Here is a 23,384-nt window from a genome sequence, read left to right as displayed (position 1 = left end):
CTGTTTGGTTACTTCTTGTAATTTCTATCTCTTTATTGATAATTGGTATTTGACAAGACATTGTTCTCTTACTTTCCTTTAATTCTTTAGACATGTTTTTTCTTCAGCTTTTTGGACATATTTTAAAAAAATGCTGAATGCATATCTTTTTCTATTAATTCCAATGTCTGGGCTTCCCTAAGTTTTTTTTTTTTTTTTGCTTGTTTTTTCTTGTACATAAGTCATACTTTCTCTGCATATAATTTTTTGTGGTTGAAAACTGAACATTTTAAATAATATATGTTTTAACTCAGGGAATCAGATTCTCTCTCCCTCCCTACCCAGCCCCTAGAGTTTGTTGTTGTTGATGCTTGTTGTAGTAGTTGTTTAGTGCTTTTTCTGAACTAATTCGGCAAAGTGATTATTCTTTTTCACATGTGGCCACTGAGGTCTCTGCTGTATTAGCTTAGTGGTCACTCTTGTACAGAGTTTTCCTTAAGCTCCTGGAACCAGTAAGTCTTCCAGTGTTTTCCAAGGGTTTCTGTGTGCATTTTGGTGCACACCTTCAACACTCAAGAAGTTTATAACTCTGCCTTATCCTTCTCTTCCTGCTTTCACAGAGCCTCGAGGTCAGCCACAGGTAGCAACTTAGGACCTCCTAAGCATAGCTCTATGAAAATGTGTAGCTTTCTAGATCCTCAGGAATATGTCTGAGTTTTTCAAAGCCCTATGAACATCTCATTTCTTAGCTTTTTTTTTGGTAAGCATTTTGGCTAGTCTATAATTTGCCTGGAATCCTACCAATTGTCTCAGGCAACTATGATGTTAAAACACTTGCCTGTAAATGTTTTTGACAAACCTCCTGGGAGAGGCTTTCAGAGATGGGTGAACTCTGAACCAGAACAAATAAAGACAAGTTTTTCAAGTAAAGTTCTTCTGGGCAACCACCAGACAAGCTAAGTGATATAAACTATTTGGAATGAGGCTTTGAAAGAGCTCCAGATCCACTCTGCTCTCTCTGTACTGGGAATATGGACTGCTATTTTTCAAGGCTACAGCTGATTTGGAGAGTGAGAAATGAGTGAGAGATGGGACTACACTAAATATCACAAAGCTCACTGTTATTACTAGGTTTAACCTTTTATTTATGTTTTCTTAAATATATTTTTCCTGGGCTGCTGCAAGCCTTTGATTAACTTTCAAAACTCTGAAAAAGTTGATTCTGACAAAATTTGCCAGTTTTTCTCATTGCTTTTATAAAGGAAAATTTTTCTGGAGGTCTATACTTAGCAATTTTCACTGATGTCAATCAGTTTATAAATACTTCACTTAACAAAGTATAAACCTTTAATGTGCTATGTGAATATTGGACATGAAGAGTACAAAATTAGTATACGTACTCACATTCAAAATAATGCAATAAAATTAGAATAGTAAGTCCAATCTTCAGGTCTCATCTTCCACTACATTCTTTTTAGTTTCACTATATTCTTTTTTTTTTAATTTCTCTAAATTAGTCATGAATGATTGTTACGTTTTCACATATAGTTTAGATTTACCCACATTTACCAGTCACTTTGCTTACCATTCTTTCATGTATTCCTCTCTTTCTTCCCAGGTATAATTTCCTTCTTATTGAAGTAGATACTTCAGCATTTCTTTCAGAAACCACTGATGAGTGGTAAACTCAGTCCTTGTCTGAAAATGGCCTCATTCTTGAACATTAATTTAGCTAGGTATATAATTTTAGGTTGATGCTTAATTTTCCTCAGCCTTCTGAAGATATTATTTCATTTTATATAGTCCCTATTTTTGATTAGGTTTGTTTCCACTGTAACTGGTGTTCTTTACTCAGCTTTCTCTCTCTGCTTTAATACTTTTTTTTGTATTTTCTTTTGCCATTATGAGTGGTGTCTATATGTGGAATTTGTTTAGTGTTTGCCATTCAGTGTGATTCTTTAATATAAAGAATCCCATCTTTGTCAGTTTTGAAAAATTCTCTTTAAATACTGTCTTCCTCTAATTATCCCAAATAGCTCCTTCTAAAATTCCTGGTAGAGATAAGTGGAACTTTTTCCTTCTATCAGCTCCTGTGTGGTATAGAAGATATTTAGAAATCCCTGCAATCCCTGTTGAAATACAGGGAAGGTAGTTAATGTTTTAGTCTGGAGAGTTTACCGGGAGGGTCATTATGATGCAGGCTGAGGGCTTCAGGGTCAGAGATTCTGAGCAAGGTCACAGCAGATATAAATAAGCAACATTTTCTTTCCACATCTGAATATAGTGTCTAAATGTGCAAGCCTTTACACTTATTGAAAGAATATATAAATAACTCTCCCTTCTTATCCTTGTTTATTTAAATCAGCCCTGATTGGTCATCTCCACTGAACTAACTGTACCAAGGGGCATGACCGTATCCCTCCTTTTCCCAACTAGGGTTGACTGAGGCAGGCACTATTCTGTTACTGCCCTCAGCCTCTGTAGCTCATCATGCTGACTGCTCAGATCTGTTCGGATTTTGTCAGCCCAGTTAGGCCATAGATCCTCCGGCATGATTTCTCAAATGCAGCTGTGCAGTGGTAACCCTGGACAATATACATGTCCTTCCTACTAGTAAGAACTTGATCAAACTGGAGTAGGCCTTCTTGACCATCAAGGAGATGGTATTCGATATCCACCTGCTTGACCAGACAGGGAAACCCTGGTGCCACAGTGGTTCAGTGCTATGGCTGCTAACCAAAAGGTCAGCAGTTCAAATCTACCAGGCGCTCCTTGTAAACCCTATGGGGCAGTTCTGCTCTGTCTATAGGGTCGGTATGAGTCGATATCAACAGCCATGGCAACAGGTGGACAACGCATGACTCAACAGTTTCCCCGTTGGTGCCTTCTAGCTGTGATGGGAGCATTCACAAGCTGGGCTGTGACAGTCTTTTGATCTTTGCCTTGGCCACTGGCTCATACCTTTTTTGAACTTGACAGGCCAAGCTGTGGTCTGGGGAAAAAGGTTTAGGTAATTCTACTTCTACATTTATTTGGATAATGTATGAATTTAAAAGATCCAAACAGCTGTGTATGTTGTTTTACAGCCTTCTCTATGTCTCCATTTTCACCTTTAGAACTGGAGAACTCTATAGCCCTCTATTTAGAAGTAGGGACAATGGCAGGGGTAAGAAGCAAAGCAGGGAACATTTTTCTTTCATATTTAAATATTTTTGCTATTAGGGCAACATAATACAAAGAAGTCAATTCCGGTTTCACTTGACATATTCTAAAATCACATTTTTTATAACCAGAGGAAATATATTTTATTTGAGTTCAATTTGTCAAATTACAAATATCTTTGTACAACTTATTCTGCAGTTTTAAATGTAAAACACAATGCATTTTATAAGCATCTCTCTGAATTTTACAGGTTGATGTCATTCTACCTTACAAAGTTTAAAAGAACATATTGCAGAAATTTGAAAAATGTACATTTACTTGAAAAGTTACTTTCATAAAGAGTTTTTTTTTTTTCAACATTTTGTTGTGAAGTGGAAGAAATGGAAGTAAGACTTTAAAGCTAAAATACAACCGAACTATGTGTTTCGTTATTTTTTTAACTTAAAAATTTTTGTAATGCCTATGTCCTTAACATGTTGTATTGGATAAATATAACATAGACAGAAAAGCACGTATTGGTACATAAAAAATAACTACAGAATTGACCATGTATAATGAACATTTTGGTGTTTCCATGTGTTTACATCGTGTAACATATTCTTCAATTTGGATACATTCAAAAAATTGTTTTGCATTTGTAAACTTAACTAATGGTAGGTAATTACAGAGTTCACACATATTTGAGAAGAATATTACTATACATTTGAGGCCCTGACACTCTAAGGCTGAGCTCACAGTTTGTATCAATGGCATTCAATATTTTATGGTATAGCTGTGCATATTATATTGCAATAATATTTTACTGGTGAAAAACCTAACAAGACAACATGTTAAGGAATACCAAATTTATACATATGTTTTGGAAGATGGTTACTGTGAAAGAGGAAGTCTGTGAAAATTTGACATACTGTAGTCAGCATGGAAACCCTGGTGCCATAGTGGTTAAGAGCTATGGCTGCTAACCAAAAGGCTGGCAGTTTGAATCCACCAGGTGCTCCTTGGAAACTATGGGGCAATTCTAATCTGTCCTCTAGGGTCACCTGTGAGTCGGAATCAACTTGACGGCAATGGATTTTCTTTCTTTTTGTGATCAGCATAACAAATAATGCCAGTGAAGCAGCTTTTCAGCTTTGATGCAGTAAAAACTTTCCTTTTGGAAAATGTGAGGTACTATTTAGCTATCTAGGATGTTGTTTGAATTAAGAGAATGATGCCTTATTGAAAATTAGACTATAAATTAGGCTTTAGATGTTTTCTTTTACAGTAAGTTATTATAAGTTATATTCAGAGAACAAAGTACTTTTTATTGGAAATAAAAACACGTTTTTAACTTCTCAGATTCTTAACTTGAAAACTGCTAATGCTTTATAACCCTTCACACTTTGCGAATATCAATTTTCACCAAACATTTTGACATTTTAAGGTAATAAGGCTAAACCTAGACTACTGGATTGCTCTATATATTATCAGCTATGACAACACATACATTTGACACTTACATGTAATTCGTGTTTGGAAACTTGTTTTGGCTTCACAAACGAGAGAAATTACAACTACATATTAAAACAACAAAAAGATTTTTGTGTTTGATTATGAACTGCAAAAAATAACATGTTTCTTCTCCCTCCTTTCTCCTACTCCATTTCTTGAAATTATCCAGTGTTACTTGGTAAAAAATAGATTTATGGCAGTTTCATCGCAACAACACATGCACCAGCTCTTCCAATGTTAACAGGAACTTCCTAGAACAAAAACAAAAATAAAAAAAAGAAACAGTGTTTCAACTCTGCCTTTAGCATAATATAGATTCATAATATGGCTATTGTGCTCCACCTTTCACCTTGTATAAAGATAAGGGAAGCTGCAGCCCAAAAAAGAACACATTCTTTAGAATTAGGTAAACCTGAATTTGAGGACCAGGTGATCTTGGGGAAGTTTCACTTCTCTGATAATCACATTCCTCATTTGAAAAATTACAAATGATACTAATCATATGTCAAGTTTTTTATGAGGATTAAGCAAAATAATGAAAGAAAAGAATTGGCATACAGTATTTATAGTCCCATTACCTGTTATTTCTCTTTCTCTTTCCAAGGTTACACAATGAAACAGAGACAGCCAGGAATAGGATCCTGGTGTCCTGAAGCTCCTGGTCTACAATCTTCAGAAAAATAACTGACAATTTTATTCAAACACTTTGATTCTTGTTATTTGACCTAAACCCTTGTTTGCTAGAATTTATTTCTTCCATTTCTGGCTGGTTCTAAGCATTCATAAGTAGGGAGCTATCTACATGGTAGAATTTGAGGGTTTCTGAGAGTCCTAACGGATCTGATACATGGTAGAATTTGAGGGTTTCTGAGAGTCCTAACGGATCTGATACATGGTAGAATTTGAGGGTTTCTGAGAGTCCTAACGGATCTGATTGTTAGAAAAGAGAAACACTCATTTTCAGATGTCATTACATTAACACCTATTGATTGAGAACAGCAGCCAACTGTAACCTGTAGAGTTCAGAGCTGTAGAAAGTCATTAAAAGGGAAGGTGAAGTTAGGCACCAAAACAAGAGGTTCTGCCTGTTTGCGGAGATGGTGAAGAGTTAATTAAACTTCATTTTTTAATCAACAAAATACCATTCAACATTTTGGACTAAAACTTGGGCCATCTCTGGTAAAACTGACAAAAGCGTAAAGTTTGCTTTTAGCATGGCCAAGATGTCCTTTCAGTGCCCCTTCTGGTACCCTCCTTAGGACATCTTCTTTTAGATGCCCAGCACTCTTGAGAGAGTCTAATTTTGGTCTCTTACTGTGCACTAAATTTCCTGAGTGACTGATGAAGTTAGTATTTGCAGTTTACACAGTCTCCTTATGGAGCGAATTGAATGAAGGCTTTTCTTCTAGGCATTGGCCAATAAGAAAGTGAGACATATTGCAGAAGAAGACATTGTTCTTTGGTTCTCAGGTTGTAATACATACATAGAATGTTGGGCAGGCTAAAGTTTTTAAATTACTGAACTTGAGTCCCTTCCTTTCTGTGAAGGGAAGCTTTCCATGAGGTGAAGAGAATGTTCTGTCTTCTTTCATGTAAGTGTTGATGGATCCTGGTAATGATCAACTAAGAATTCTCTATAACATCAATGAAACATGTTTTATATATATGTATATATATATAATATATATAAAACACATACATTTCCCTAGAAAAATCTGGCTAGGCCCTAGAAGAGAAAGAGAATGGAACTAATTCCAAAGATACATTTTAAAATCTTTACTAATTTGAATGCTTTTATAAGAGTACCTCTTTCCACTCATTTTTCTGTGCATCATATGACTCAACATTGTTCAAATAAGTACGTCCATTATATCCTCCAACTGCATACAGTCTGTCTCCAAGGGAGCAGACAGCAATAGCATCTCGAGGAATGCTCAGAGGCGCCACTGTGGACCATGAATCAGCTTTTGGATCATACCTTAAGAGATTTAGGAAGAAAATTGAGAGAGGTAAATACAATAGTGTTATAATTGAAAATAAAAGGCATTAATAAAATGTATATTTATTTCAAATAAGGAATTAAAACACATAAATATCAAGTCTAGGTTAGCTAATAAATGGTAAGGATACGTACACAGCAAAATTCTGTTCAGCCACCAGAGGTCACTCAAAGCATATCAAAAATGTATTTCCCGTCCAAAACATCCTGCTTTTCTTTAATCAGTACTCAGACTCTCTGAAGAAATTTCATATTATCTGGTAGGATTCTAGCACCATGTGAAAAATGCCCCCTCTCTCAATTAGTAGGCTTGTTAGAGAGCTTTTGTTTTTGTCATATTCTTTGTTCATCAAAGTTATGTATGAGAAGCTTGATCCTCATTACAGGAGGGCTGACATTTTAAGTAAACCTGAATATAATGGCCTTTTTATTTTTTGCTTTATTTTGGATAAAGAAGTGCCCTTTTTAACACAATTTGGAGTTTGAATGACCACAGTTTTATCCTGTCTTTCTCCCTTGTGAGAGTTCTCTTTATATTTATAGGGGCCTAGGATTTTTCCCCCCTTTTTAATCTTAACTCCTTATAGCCAAATCTTTTCAGTAAAAAAAAAAGCAGAATTAAAGAGAATTCAGTCACTAATATTCGTTAAAATCATCTCCAGAAATTGTTTCCTAAAGCTTGAAGCCTATTTTTAAACTAAGACATAATACTAAAATCTAAAAAGGGTGAGCAATAAAAGAAAATTCATATAATTAATTCATGTAATTATGCATTATATGCAGAAGCATTCCAGATATATATTGAGTAGCAAGTAGCTAATACTATTAAAATTAAAATATATATTACGAATCAGAATATCCCTTGTTAAAAACCAAGTATTAGCTTTAATTATCACTTATGACTCAGTGGTATGCTTCTCAGAAGAAAAATAATAACACTTATGTTCCTTCCTTTAGTCTCTTCTTCCTCTATTCTATCCTATATATCATCATAAGATACACTGCTTCTAAATTGCTTTTTTCATAATATTCTAATTCCCCCAAATTTATTTATCTCTGTACCTACAAGATAAAATATAAAACCTTCTACTTTTGCATTTCGGCTCATCAAACAATCTTGTTCTCATTTGTGTTTTCAACTGCCCTGCCAAACTACAATTCAACTGAAAGTCTCTGTTCTTATCTACAAAATTTTTTCCTTCTTTACTTTCATGATTTTGGTTGTGCTTTTTCCTAGGCCTGACATTTTCTCCTTTATATTTTATGCCTAAAAGTACAAATTCTACCTATTCCAAGAATTTCCCTTGAGAGTAGCAGTCATAATCATCTTTCTTTTCTGAATTCCCATAACCTTACTGACTGTAAATGTCACTTAGTCTTACACTGATATTTATTTCCTGTGAATACATATAAATTTTTTTTCTATCTTGAAATGGAATATGAAGGTTATAACTACATAAATACATGACAAACTTAACAACTGACTTCTTTTAACAAACATATCACAATTTATTCATCCAAAGGAATGTCTTCCATTCCAAGATGTTACCTTGGGAAACTAATACTTATTCCAATATAGACATTTGTTGAAACGTTATTAAAATCTCTTTGGACATTCTTTCTGTATATTTTGCAGTGCTAAGTCTTCATCTTTTTGAGGATTGATTTGACTTTAGAAACAGTAATGCTATTTTTGGTGAACAGGATGAGTGATATAGGTTGGAATAACATTTTCTTATTCTTATATCCCATTTCGTTTTACTATTTTATAGTGTGGCTATAAAGCATTAAGATATATTATTTTTATATATTTCTTGTGCTGGATCTGAAATACCTAAAGAGGATTTTTCCAAAATATACTGAGCCAGGAGTAAGCATGCAATTTTATAAAGGATTAATCCTTCGAAAGGATTAACCCTTATATGGAAGACTACATTCCAGTAGTTTAAAAACTCTTTTCTGAAAAAATAAAACATACACACATAAATAGACATATTTTACCGTTCCACACAGTCAGAAAGCCTGGAGCAATGATTAGAAGCAGGGACATCATGACCCCCTACAACATATAAAAATCCATTGTACGCTGCAACCCCCACGCCTCCACGCCTTTTGGACATTGGGGCACACAGACTCCATTTATTAGTGTGAGGATCAAAGCACTCCATTGATTTGAGGCAGGAGCTTCCATCACGTCCACCAATAGCATATAACCTAGAGGACAGAAAAATATATATATATAGGATAAATAAATACATATATAGGAGTCCTGGTGGTGCAGTGGTTAGCTTGGCCGCTAACCAAGAGGTCAGCAGTTCAAATCTACCAGCTGCTCCTTTGAAACCCTATATAGGGAAGTTCTACTCTGTCCTACAAGGTCACAATGAGTGGGAATTGATTTGATGGCAAGAGGTCAATGGTATATATATACACACACACATATACATATATACACACATATATATGCATCCATTAATAATCGGAACATGGAACATACGAAGTATGAATCTAGGAAAACTGGAAGTTGTCAAAAATGAAAAAGAACGCTTGAAGATTAATATCCTATTAGTGAGCTGAAATGGAGTGGTATTGGTCATTTTGAATCGAACAATCATATGGTCTACTATGCCAGGAATGACAAATTGAAAAGGAATGGCATCGCAGTAATTGTTGAAAACAACATGTCAAGATCTATCCTGAAGTACAACATGTCAGTGATAGGATAGTATCCATACGCCTAAAAGGAAGACCAGTTAATAAAAATATTTTTCAAATTTATGCACCAACCACTAATGCCAAAGATGAAGATACTGAAGATTTTTACCAACTTCTGCAGTCTGAAATTGATCAAACATGCAATCAAGATGTGTTGATAATTACTGGTGATTGGAATACAAAAGTTGGAAACAAAGAAGGATCCGTAGTCAGAAAATATGGCCTTGGTGATAGAAACAATGCTGGAGATTGAATAATAGAATTTTGCAAGACCAATGACTGATTCATTGGAAATACCTTTTTCCAACAACATAATGGTGACTATACACACAGACCTTGCCAGATGGAATACACAGGAATCAAATCAACTATATCAATCGACATATTACATTGGGCAAATCTCCTGCAAAGGAACTCTTTAAAGTGTTAGGAAGCAAAGATGTCACTTTAAGGACTAAAGTACAAAGCCATGGCATTTTCAACCGCCTTAATGCATGTGTGGAAACCCTGGTGGCGTAGTGGTTAAGAGCTATGGTTACTAACCAAAAGGTCAGCAATTCGAATCCACCAGGCACTCCTTGGAAACTCTATGGGGCAGTTCTACTCTGTCCTATACTGTCGCTATGTCGGGATTGACTCGATGGGTTTGGTTTTGGGATTTTTTCATATGCACGTGGAAGTTGGACAATGAATAAGGAAGAACAAAGAATAGATGCCTTTGAATTATGGACTGCCAGAAGAACGAATAAATCTGTCTTGGAAGAAGTACAGCCAGGATGCTCCTTTGAAGAGAGGATGGCGAGACTTTGGCTCATGTACTTTGGAACTATTATCAGGAGGGACCACTCCCTAGAGAAAGACATCATGCTTGCTAAAGTAGAGGGTCAGCGAAGAATGAGAATGGCACAGTGGCTGCAACAATGGGATCAAACATAGCAAGGACTGTGAGGATGGCCCAGGACTGGGCAGTGCTTCATTCTGTTGTACATAAGGTCGCTATGAGTTGGAATTGACTTGGTACCTAACAACAACAACAACATATATACACACACACAGTAAAAACATTTCCAATTTGTACACAGGATGAAAGTGAGAGAGCCATGCACAAATGACTCCAACTTTCTAACTATATATTCTATACACTCACTATTTTGTAGCAGTCAGACTGAGTTTGTGAATGGATAGTTACCTCAGGGCAACTGTTAAGGTCTCCCCTACTCCTCAAACTTCCCCTCATCATTTTTTGTCAAAGTAACTTTGATCCCATGAGAAATTAATTACAGGGAAAGGAGAAAGACATCAAAGGCGTTGGTAGGATGGTTCCAAAGACCAACTTTACCATTCTTACAATTTTAGCTAGGACCACTTGCCTAGTCTTAGGGTCCCTGTTGTTTTTATGAAATACTTTATTTAGCAAAAAATGTTTATCACTAAGAAGATATTAATATACTAATAAATAAATAGGAGAGAACCTAGAAAACAGATTTTTCCTAAGAAGAAATATTGGCTAAAGCACTTCTCCCATAAACTTTAAAATGCGTATTCTTTTGATGAGCAGAACTTTTAATTTAAATTTAATCCTGGATTAATAAATACTAAACTACATGTCTATAACTGGCCTTCACACTGAGTTGTGAACAAGAGCAACTCAGCAAAACAAATTTAAATGAGTCAAATTTGATGATTTCAACATGTTCAGTAAGGTACTGAACCACCTGACACCCTCAGGTCAGGCGAGTGATTGTCAGATTTAGAAGTACTTTAAGCTCTAAGACACTGTAAGACCAGGTCTTCTCTTAACATTTCCTATTTCTTCCTTGACAAGGTGCTAAAAACTGTGTTGACATCTGTACTGAGCCCATTTACATGATGAGGTATTGGCTTTATATATAATCAGGACAGACACATAAGTTTGTCTCCTGCCACTGACCCATGATGATCTCTGAAATTCTCATCACTGAAGCCCTCCTATATGCTGGTCATTGTCTCCAAAGGTCTCCTGTCCGAATGCACATAATTTTCTGTGAGAAGTAACAATTCAAGCTTGTGGCATACTCTAACATCATCGGGTTTTAGTATATTAGCTTGTTCTCATAGGCAAGTAATCAGGAAGAGGGAAAGATTCAGCAAGGGCAGTTCTAGTTAGGATTTTGTATTTGGGAACCTTGAACACCCAAGAGAGGGAGTACTGAAGAATAGAATGACTAGTCCTATTACAAACATGCAAAGACCAAAATTTTGATAAGTCAAGAATAAGTTATAACATAACAAAGTAGTAGCTTCTTGAGGGTAAGAATGGAAGTGGTTTGCTCACAGAAGTGCTCCCCGGCTTTAGTGTGTACACAAGTCACTTGAGGATCTGGTCAAAATGAAGATTCTAATTCAGGAGGAACAGGGTGCCATTACGATTCTGCCTTTCTACATAGCTCTCAGGTGATGTCAATGCTGCTGGTCCCACAGCCACACTTTGAGTAGAAACAGCCTATAAAATGTTTTATCAAATGTTTATTTTAGACAAGCATATTCCATCATAATGAGGGGAGGTTCCATGAAAAGCCTTTTATTACTGATAATTACAATGTCCTGGCCTTTATTGATTGATAGATCACATCACTGAAGTGCTGTACTACATACCCTGGGAGCAAAGAACACACACGCTCCTGTTTACTCACTTGTTATTTAATGCAGCTACACCAACTGTGCTCCTAGGAGTTGACATACTGGCCACATAATTCCACTGACGTCCCTCAGGATCCCATCTTTCTACAGTATTTAGATAACTCCATCCATCGTGACCACCAACAGCATACATTGGTCCTTCAAGTGTGGCTACTCCTAAAAGATGAAAACAGTATGAGGGTTAAACTAGGTATGCCACACAAAATGGACACTGTTTCATTTTGTAAGCTATTGACTGCTTGGAATTTGTTTCATTTCTTAAACAGTTCTGTGTACATATGAATAATTTACTGATCCTGATTTAAAGCTAAAATGGTCTTCTAACACTAGGGAACTTTTAGGCATGAATATAGTATCATGAAAGAGTATCACTATTGCAACCCTGAAGACAAAGGAGGTAGTGAAATGTACCTTCTCTAGAAATGTAATAGAAAAGGGGAGGCGATTTTTTTTTCTGGATGATTTTGATGCCATTTTTGGAAAGTAAGAAGTAAATGAGATATAATACTGAATCTTAGATAAATCTTAGAATTATAGGCTAACTATGGTAGGTCTTTCTCATCCCTGTTTTTTTAATATCCCAACAAAAAATCCAGTGCTGTCGAGTCGATTCCATATTTTTTTAATATAGGGATAAAAAAAAGATTTCCTAGAAATACCTAACCAGACTGGGCTTTTTGGAGATTTAGTTAGAAGTTTGCTCTGTTAGATATTATGAATAGCTCCTTTCTAACTGGTTTTCATCAGATCTGGGAATCTGCATAATTGTTTTTTTTCCCCCACCTTCACCACTTCAATCAGCATCTCAGAGGTATATCCCCTCATCACCCCTCCTACTTAGCCGTAACAATTAAAAACAAAAACAAAAAAGTGCTCTGGTTTCCCCCTAATACATGCTTTCTAAGCCATGTCTAGGATTCAGGCTGACACAACGGAGCTGAATAATTATATATTGTATCATCTGACATGGACAATGTATCAGGCTACTTAGAGGCAAACAATACCAGTCCTGGCTCTGCCTCTTTTTGGCTGTATAAAAGGAAATTCTTAAAAAAAAGTCAATTCTTCTGTTTTTAATGAACTCCATGAAACTGAAAACTTACGGGGTCTAGCACAAATAAGAATGTACCTGCAAATATTCAGGAATATCAAAGTCTCCTACTTCTCTAGGAGGCCTCATTTCATCTTTCTAAAACTTCTTGGGGAGCTCTGGCTTAATTATAACATAGCTGCTCTCAACCAAAGCAGTTTTCCTAAATATCTCTGCTTTGGACCTGCATCCAAAGGCTTTTGCTAAAATGTAGACTTACTTCTTGTGGGAAGGGATAAGAGTCATCTAACTAGACCACAGTGCCTCACTATCATCAAGTGCTCTCTTCTCTAAGGTGAGCTTTAAAGAAAACCCCCTGATTGCAGTTCTATGATCCTTAATAATGCATCTCTTCTTAAACTTGCTAACGCTCCTAAAACAAAAACCCTTTAAAATACTGGTCGAAGGGAGGCAGGACTTAACAAGTTTGCTTTCTGCAACATGAAGAAAGTTTCACAGCCTTTCATCATTTGTTTAAGGTTTTTAAGCATTTTGAAGACATTTTAACAAGGGTTTGGCTAAATCCCAACAGTAAGGATGTGGACTTAATTTTTTACAAAAACTCTACTAACTACACATTCTTTAGAAGCTATAAAACATTAAGCTCTTACCTAAGCCGTGTCTATGTGTTGACATGGGTGGCATTACTGACCAGACTTTGCCAACTGGATTAAAACATTCTACAGAATTCAACGTTTTTAAACCATCTCTTCCTCCCACAACATAGAGCTTATTATCAATAACTGCAACACCAAACTGAAGTCTACGGCCATTCATGGTGCCAATATGTAGCCAGCTGTTGGTCCTGAGGTCATATTTTTCAATTGTAGTGGTACCTGTTAAAGGGACATTGAACAATGGTAAAACCTGCTTCCTATTAAAATTCTGAATTGGCATAATTTGCATATTTATGTACCCACAACTTACAGCACAGCATCAGTGAGTCCAACTTAAACTAAAGTAGCCTAGATGATTCTCCAACCCCTGAGACAAGGCAAAGGGTAATGTTTCACCACTCCTGGATCCACACAGAAGAGCCAGAATAAAATAATTTATTTAATATATATGGTTTATACCTGCATAAAGCCTTCTTTGGCTAGACTATGCTACTGGTAGTACTAACGCACATTTTAAACAGCATATTTTACAACAACACAATATATTGGGATCTATTAAGAGCTGAGGATGCTAACCAAAAGGTTGGCAGTTCGAATCCACCAGCTCTTTGGAAACCATATGGAGAAGGTCTACTCCATCTAACAGGGTTGCTATGAATTGGAATTCACTCAACAGCAACAGGTTTTTTTTTTTTTTTTTGCTTTTATTACTGAATGTTTATACATCTATTACAGTTTTGTCTATGATAATTCAATGTGTTAATTTATGTCCCTTTATATTTTCCATTTTATTCTATTTGTGTGTGTGTGTGTGTGTGTGTGTGTAATTAAAAGACATATAACTAAAGGGCCAGAAGTGAAAATTCCTTTTAAAGGGTCTTTGGTGTTGCTTCACACAATGTTCCATGATGGTAGCACAAAGGATTATAATCATGAGTCTAGAATTCTGAGGCATTTCATCCTGTATATGTTACCAAGTGTTCACTTACTGCTTATTTACTGAAATACCAAGTTTACTGCCATAGGATATTGTCAGTACCACCATATTAAATTGTAAATTTTGTAGGCAATGCTTCTTACTAGTCATTCAAAACAGCTGTTGCTATTTTTTAGTAAAAGCTGATTTTGCACAGCAGGGAGACTTCTGAGCAATAACCAAGGTGGGAAATGAAAGAATTATTATTGACACTTTTTTTTATAGTGTACCTAAGACAGCTTGTGACAGGTTTAGGGAATGTCATTCGAACTGTACAAAGTCAACCATAAGATTAAGCAAAAACAAATTTCAGTTTTTCTGATCCTGGGAGATTTGTGGGAAAAACATAATCCATTAATTATGATAAAAATCCAGATAACATCTGAAGTATATCCATTGACAGTTATAAGGCCATGGTATAAAAAAAACAAAAAAAAATGGTATAGGATCATATCAACTCAAAATTTAAACTGAATGTATATTATATATTACATCTATAGCTGCTTCTGAAAGCTGTTCTAAGCATATTGTTTTAGTGGAAACAGTGTTTCTTTTCTCTAATTTTAAATCTTTGGGTAAGTAACGCACTATAAGTATTTATGTCTCATGATTTTGAACTTTCATAATGAAAACTCGTGAATATAGAGGTACTCATTTACTCTCTTTTTAATCTCTGCATCTTTCACTCATAATTTGAGTTAACATTGAATTCAGATGATCAGTGATGGCCGAAAGACAAATAATAGCACTTAATAGGGTATTTTTTTTACCCTAGATGATCAATAAATTATCTTCAGATGATAGTGTTAAAACTGAAATATCCATAAACAAACTCACTTCTACTTTTACTCTGTTTTCAACCAGTAACTTTTTTCTGAATGTGTTTGTTGTTTTTCATTTCCTCATTTCAATCTTCCCAAATCTGTCTTCCTATCTGCTTCTTCCTATTTTCACTTTTTATTTCTCTTTTCATTAGTGGGGTCTATCAAAGAACCAATTAAAATAGAAAATGAAGACTAGGCTGCACTAATTATTAAGATTATGAAGATATTAATAGTGAGATATTTAGGAAACTGTACAAAGCTATGTTAATCAGCTGTATATAGAAGATCTGCACTGAAAAATGTAGACATCTGATTTCTTCCAGGTTAATTTTTTTTCAGGCATTAGATTAAATATAGGAGATAAAATTGCCCCACGCCTCTTTATTGCAGCCACAAACACTTATGACTAAATAGTTTTATGTCTTGGACTCTGAAAATTTCTTCAGGCTCTCTGCCCACCACCACTGCTCCAACTAATCAAAATGTAAATCTGCTAGCTGACTTACTGTGGCAGCCCTATTTTTGATGGGGAAAGACATAATATCGATTTTTGGTAGTTCTCTCTCTTTAGGACTCACTTTAAATTTTTTCTGTGTAAATCAACATTCCACTCTTACGTTGCAAGTGCTGTTTTCCAATTTATTTCTAACCCTCACTTATGATCTATTCAGTAGTGAACAAAATCAACCAAACTTTGTAGTATTACTTGGGAACATTATGGCTCCTGCATTTGGAAATTTATATGATTTAGTGATTTCTCCCATCTATTTTTTAAAAAAGGTCTAAAAGTGACTATATTAGCCTTTACCTTATCCCCTGTAATATTATTCCTCAGAACTCAGTTTTTAATAAAATTACTAAAGACCTTATATGTACAAGACATCCAAAGTTCATCATTTGACCATATTTTATTTTGACACTGTAATCATACTTACAATTTCTTGACGGTTCCTTCAATGTACATGGTAGGAGTTGTAGTTAACCCCAGCCGTCTGTGTGATATCTATATTTAACAACTAATTCCAAGTTACTCATATGAGTCAAGAGAGGAAATTAAAGACTGAGGAAGTACTGTGCTTCCTAGACATCAAAAGGTGAAAGTTCAGAAATTATCTTTAAACAAAAAGATAAGTGAAATGATATTCTAAAAAAAAAAAAGGCAAGTGTGTAGGAATTTTTTTATAGTTTTGTGAAAGAATATAAATTGGTACTTTTTTAAAGTAATACTGATTTATAGATAAATGCTACACCTATGCCTTTAGTGTTTTTGCTGTAATGTTTAGTTTTTTTTCCTTTTCCTTCTTTCCTTTATTTTTGTTGTTGTTCCTAAGATTTCTTCATTTCTTCAATAGATTTTAAAATCCTCAAATAGAGGGAGAAGTTTTATTGTTGTTGCTGTTTCTTCTAAAACAGTGGGAGTGCAGCAAAAGGAACAGAGAATTTGAGTAAGAATTCCAGATTCAGTCTTTCTAGATTTTTGCCCTCGAGATGGTTTTCTAACCTTCAGAGCCTTCGTTTACTCATCTGGAAAGTGGAGGTAATAGCATCTTTTAGCATTACTGTGAAAATTAGAAAATATGTTTGCAAAATGCCTATCCAGGAGCGGGTACTCAAAATGCTAGTTTTTACTATTCTAATAGTCTACAATGTCTCACAGAAACTGTATAGCGTCTCTAACACTAGATGCTCAAAGGATCTCAAAATGACGGTCTCACCCCCCTTCCTTACCAAAATGTGGTAACAGACTCTAGTAATTACAGGTTTATATTATACTCATTTTTATGAAACTAATAAAGAGTTGTATATACTGATAACCACTTTTTAGTAACACATTCCTTTCTGTAACTATAACTTAAGCAAGAGGAGTCGAAAAAAATAACAGAAAAAAAAAAAAACACAAAAGCAAATAACAAAATTTCCTGTTCCTCAATTTGCAGTTTAGGCTTTTTAAAAACTATTAATTCAGAAACTAAAAATAACTACATTTGGATTTTTTATGTGTGTGTTGTTGTGTTAGTAGGTGTCAAATCGATTCCGACTCATGGAAACCCATGTGTGTCAGAATAGAACTGAACTACACAAGGTTCTCAAGGCTGTGAGCTTTTGGAAGCAAATCACCACGCCTGTCTCCCGAGAAGTCTCTGAGTTGGTTCAAACTGCCAGCCTTCAGGCTAGTAGTCCAGAGCTTAACCACTTACACTACCCAGGAAGCCTATTTTGTATTTAGTACCCTTTTTTTTTTACCCTTTTAATTTAAATACCAGGAGTCCCTGGGTGTCTCAAACAGTTAAGTGACTGACTATTAACTGAAAGGTTAGCAGTTCAAACCCATCCAGAGATGCCTTGGAAGAAAGGCCTGGCAATCTGCTTCCAAAAGGTCGCAGCCATGAAAACCCTATGGAGTCCAGTTCTACTCTGCAACACCTGGGGTTGCCATGAGTTGGAATCAACTTGAGGGCAGCTTTTTTTTTTTTTTAATTTAAATACCGAAAAAGAAACTTTCTAAAATTCTATTAATATTCATTCTAGTCAACAAAATGTAATAAAACAGAAAGTTGATAGGCTTAAATTAATTATAGCATCCCATATTATTTTCTAAAAAATGCTAATTCTGTGAAGTAATCCTACAGGTTTGCAAATAACTACATTCCCAAACTCTTGTTCTGTAGGTATATGATTAGTTGGCCTATTTCCTATGTACCTGATTTCCAGTTATACATATCAAATGAAGAATAGATTTTCAGTAGCACAAAACTTTGACCTTTACATCATTTTCTACAAGGTGTTAAATGAAATATCTATATAAGATATGCCAAACTTTAAGTTGGTGGATTTTATTTCCTATATAGCCAACTCTTGATTAAAAAAGTATTTTCTCATTTTTTTTAGCAACATGGGTCCACAGACTGAGAAATCAGTGATCGAGAGGCAGGGCTACAGAAAACTGGATTCAAAGAGAGATCCAGGCTAACGATGATGGCTCCAGAAACTTTTCCCTATTCTCTCTGATGACATTCTTATTTAAAGTCATTATTTTGTTCCAAGTTTGAATTATGGATCTCAAGATCAACCCTTTAAGATTCTTTGTAATTGGCCTTTGAGCATCTAAGGAAACTGACAGCAAGATGCTGCAGGACATTTTACTGTTCCTGTCAAAAAACAAATTTGGAGTAATCCGTTCCTTCCATTTATAATAAACCTTTAGTAAGTTTTCTCTGAAAATATTTAATACTGCAAATCTAATAGCCAAAATAAAAAACTGCTTCCATAAAATAAAAGTGCTTGTTAAGAGTTTAGGCAACAATAATGAAAGGGTTAAATTCCATAATGTAAGAAATGAGGTCACAAAATTACAGAGTACCCTATTTGTGAAAATTAGTTTTAGATGCACTTATTTAAACATGCCTTTATTACACCCTCATAATTTGGAGAATGTTGTTAATTTTTTTTTTGTTAATATACTTCCTTTTTCTGAAAGAAGACACTTTCTAAAATTAATTAATTTGTTCCTATTACCTTTCATAGCATCCATTCCTCCCACAGCATAGAGCGCCCCCACAGTTGATTTTCTAGGTTTGGTCCGAGGGCTTTGCATCATAGGTCTTCTTTCAGGTAAGAGATGATACTTCATAGCTTCCATCAGAAGCTTTTGACATTCAAGATCACCAGCAAACATGGAGCTGTTTTCAAGATCGGCCAGTAACTGCAAAATAATGATGCATGTCTACCAGTCCACCATTAGAAAGAACCTATATTTGTTTATATAGCTTTTAAGAAAACTGGAACTAATTCAAATGCATAAGTTTTATTATTTAATATTTTAAATTACTTAGTAAGAGACCTTTATTTTCACTTCACATTTTTAAAGGGCTAAAAGCCTCATAGTCATAGTTAATGATGTGTGCAGATCTATTTTATTGATATATAATTTGTCTTTTGAATATGTACACATACGATCTGAAAGAATGAGGATGAAAAAGAACTCACAAAAAGTGTTAACTGAAAGCGGTCAAAGAGAATGGCTAAGTCTGCATAAAGCGAGAATCTCCCAGTCTACTGCATGTAGCTATCCACCTTCTTTGTGAATTTTTTTCTTTGCAGTGGTCCAAACATGCCCAGTTAAAATAATATCACCCATAGGACTGCATCTTTTATCATTAAATGACGCATGTAGGGTATCCTGAAAGCAAGTGGTTTTTAATTGGGTTAAGGTACATGCACAAGTAACTAGCTAACACATGTGCAAAAATAGATGATCAATCAACTCATAGCGACTCCATCATTACCTGGCAGACGATAAAACCTTAACTGAATAGGATAAAAAGCTAGGTAAGGTATTTTTTCCTGAGAGGATTTGGAAGGAAGTCAGCGTTTCTTTCAGAATGTTTTTAAGGGTCAGATTAGATTGGTTTCTTAGATTTTTAGGTCCTCTGTATCACAGGACACAGGGGAGGCATAGCAAGTAGGTCAGTGGCATGGAGATGCTAATCAATCTGTAAAACTTACCTAAAGTTTCTTGCTCTGCACTAGTTAACCCCAACTTTGTTATCACCCCACCTGTAATCTACGGTGGATCACTGCTTTGACTTAGCTGATGAGACCCTAGGAATATCCTGAATGCATGTGCTGCTGGAAAAAGGTTTGAGAACTGGGCTATGTAATGTCCTTTCCCTCCCCTCCCACCCCCCGCCCCGGCCCCAAACGTTTTCTTCAGAGATTCATAACTATCTTCTACATATAGTTTAATTATAAAATATACTTTTAAGGTCACTTTTGTATTTTATCAGAAAGTCTATATATTCTATATGCTATTCCCCACCACTACCATCTCCACGAAAGGTTCACACAGTCCACATTCTGAGCATAAGGCATACTCAGTAGTGGGATGTGAAGGCATCACTGGCTCTGTTTCTGCGCTGGATAAAGTAAGAGGAATTCAAACTAAGCACTTTGCTGAAGGAATGTCATATAGACTTAAAGTACTGTAAATTTAAGGATCTCTGATCCCTTAGGCCAATGCATCTCAAACTTTAGCATATATAAGAAACATGTGGATAACTCGTTAAAACACAGATTCATTGACCTAAGAAATCACATTTGTAACAAGCTCCCAGGTGATGGCGATGTTGCTGGTCCAGGGATATTCTGAATAGCTCTGCCTTAGAGAATCTGATAAGTGAATGATACAGATCTTCTCTCCAGAAGAGCACACATAAATGTACATACATACAAACATACAATTTTCTACAGATTCTGAAGCTCATCCATCAATTCCAGGTTTAGAACTGCAGATTTAAAGTTACACATACATGTTAACATTTTTCTTTTTGGTGCTACTACTGCCTTGACCTTTGGATCAATTTACTATACTCAGGATGACACTCAATGTTCTTTTGTTGCATATAGATTATTAACAGCAAATATTTAACTCCATCTGATTTAATTAACAGCTAAAATGAAAAATATGGGAAAAACTGTTAGCACATTAACAATCTATTTTTTCAATGTTAATTTTTAATTAGTAATGCTGTTGAAAAATCATTAATTTTAATGTCTATGAAACTACTGATCCATTAAGGTCAGACATGGCCCTTCTGTCCTGATGTGACAATGTCTGATGACTTTAGCTACATCATCATCATCATCCCGTTGCCGCAGAGTCGATTCCGACTCATAGTGACCCTATAGGACAGAGTAGAACTTCCCTGTAGAGTTTCCGAGGAGCATGTGGTAGATTTGAACTGCCAGCCTTTTGGTTAGCAGACATAGCTCTTAACCACTACGCCATGAGGGTTTCCCCTTTAGCAGCCACAGGCTCAGTAAATATAAAATGCGTATGTGCAACATATTCATATAGTAGTGGGACTATACTCCAGCTTTACGAACCTACACATACTATAAAATTCAGTATAAACCTGTTGCTGTTGAGTCGATTCTGACTCACAGTGACCCTACAGAACAGTGCAGAAGTGCCCCACAGGGTTTCCAAGGAGTGACTGGTGGATTCGAACTGCCAACCTTTTGATTAGCAGCCGGGTTCTTAACCACTGTACCACCACGGCTTCAAAACTGAGTATGAGGAGGGTCAATCATGAATTTTGTACATGAGTGTCTGTATATAATCATCTTTACCGTAATCCTCAGCATGAGCAATGAAGATGTCATTATAGTGATGCACTAGTGTATGTGAAATGATTATAGTATGCTACTTAGTAGGTATTATCCTGGAACTGACTCCTTCCTAGGGTCTCCTCTAGGAGGCTTACTGATTATGAGAGCCCACCTAGAAGGTGGGAAGGGGAAGAAAAAGGGTTAGTCATTTTTTCTGCTTGTTATAAAATGCTATTTGGTGAGAAAGGAAACAAACTAACACTAATGAGTATTCTGAAGTTTAGCAATTATATGTATTATTTTTTTTTTAATCCGCGTTTCCTCTTTCTCTGTTAATTACCACTAATTGAAAGCTGGATATATCCTTCTGGGAAACAAACCCTGTTTACTCCAATTACAACTAATCCTCTGAATAAAATAAGGATTTAGATTAGTGCCTAGTGGTAGTTTAGAACTATGATTTACTTTACCTGAGTAAATTTCCATACCTGTGGTGAAAGTAATGGCAGCCTGATGTAAGAAAGCAGCATCGCCAGGTCTTTTTGCCTAGCCTGCACATCATGTCCCACCCACTGCATTAGAGCATCGAAAATGGTTTCTTCATTGGGTACATTAATGTCATCACTGCACAGAAGCTTTGAAATTTCATTAGCTGGAAGCAGAAGGAATTCTTGGTTCTTTATTACCTCGATGAAGTGTTCCTAGAAAAGAAAGGTCTTCTACTGAGACTTGGTACTTCAGAAATGTCTTAACAAAATAAACTCATCAAAGTATTTTACTAGATAAACTTCAGAAAAGGCCAGAGAGGCAGATATATCCATTTATTACAAATAGATGCTATTGCTACCCGTAACAGCAGGAAGTGAGGAGCCCTCTGAAACTAAGTCAAATGAGTCCACTGGGAATTATTTATTGAACACAAAGAAAGCCCCTAACTGCTTCACATGAGGGGAGAAGCTTCAGCTTATAGCAGTGTTTTCCCTCCCTGCCATTGAATGTGACAACAACAGCTCATGATTCCAGTGCTTGCTAATGTTAACTTGGTCTTCAGCCAAAAACCCTCAGAGCAAGACTGAAAGTTTTCAAGGTAGAGGCTATTTTGAAGGCCTGGGAGTGTTAGCTAGGGCTGTGCATTCAAGGCAACAGACAGAACCCCTTCGAGATGAGAGTGGTGCTCATCTGGTTCCCAGATACCTAAATATTGGAAGAGATTAATGAAAAAATATTTCCTTTTTTGGAAAAGCATGATCTATTGAGTGAGGAGGGCAAAGTTATCCTTTTACAATGGATAAAAATCTACAGATTCAGTATAATATAAAAAGGACTCCTATGAAGTTTGTGTTTTTTGTTTGTTTTTGGGAGAGTGAGAAGCTGTCTTTCAACTTTTATATAATATACCTCATATTTGGTCAATTACGAAATTTTAGGCAGCTCTGTTTTTTCTTCAAAACACTACTGTATTTCTCCATTTTATACATAGTATATATTCTTTCTTTGACAACACAATTACCTTTTTCAACATTTTTCATAGTGAGGACCTACACAATAAAATATACTTCTGAAATGGAAATAAACATATCTACGTGGCAACTTATGTTTGCACAATAAACATATTCTAGAAGCAGCTTAAGACAGCCTCTGAATAAATTGGGGGAGGTCTAGAGAAATCACATAACTCCTCACCTCTACTTTGAGATTAGTCATTATAGAACTGAGTTATCCTAAAAGAAAAATAATTTAT

At 35.6% G+C, this 23,384-nt stretch overlaps 1 protein-coding gene across 2 annotated transcripts in view; it reads right to left on the bottom strand.

The window, feature by feature from the left end:
- Positions 1-2,821: 2,821 nt before the first annotated feature.
- Positions 2,822-23,384, bottom strand: part of KLHL4 (kelch like family member 4) — a 130,359-nt gene continuing 109,796 nt past the window's right edge. Inside the window, exons 5-11 of one of the 2 annotated variants that reach the window (XM_003412701.4) lie at positions 22,132-22,344; positions 19,049-19,235; positions 13,727-13,951; positions 12,019-12,181; positions 8,633-8,845; positions 6,439-6,610; positions 2,822-4,883 (exon numbers count right to left, since the gene is read on the bottom strand). In XM_003412701.4, coding sequence (XP_003412749.1) covers positions 4,824-4,883; positions 6,439-6,610; positions 8,633-8,845; positions 12,019-12,181; positions 13,727-13,951; positions 19,049-19,235; positions 22,132-22,344 — 1,233 coding nt within the window. In that variant the 3' untranslated portion in view covers positions 2,822-4,823. The remainder of the gene's footprint in view (positions 4,884-6,438; positions 6,611-8,632; positions 8,846-12,018; positions 12,182-13,726; positions 13,952-19,048; positions 19,236-22,131; positions 22,345-23,384) is intronic. The other variant, XM_023551415.2, reaches the window with a different exon arrangement.

The sequence above is a fragment of the Loxodonta africana genome, chromosome X (genome assembly GCF_030014295.1).
Source record: "Loxodonta africana isolate mLoxAfr1 chromosome X, mLoxAfr1.hap2, whole genome shotgun sequence".
NCBI lineage: Eukaryota > Metazoa > Chordata > Mammalia > Proboscidea > Elephantidae > Loxodonta > Loxodonta africana.
This window is presented reverse-complemented; position numbering and strand designations above follow the sequence as displayed.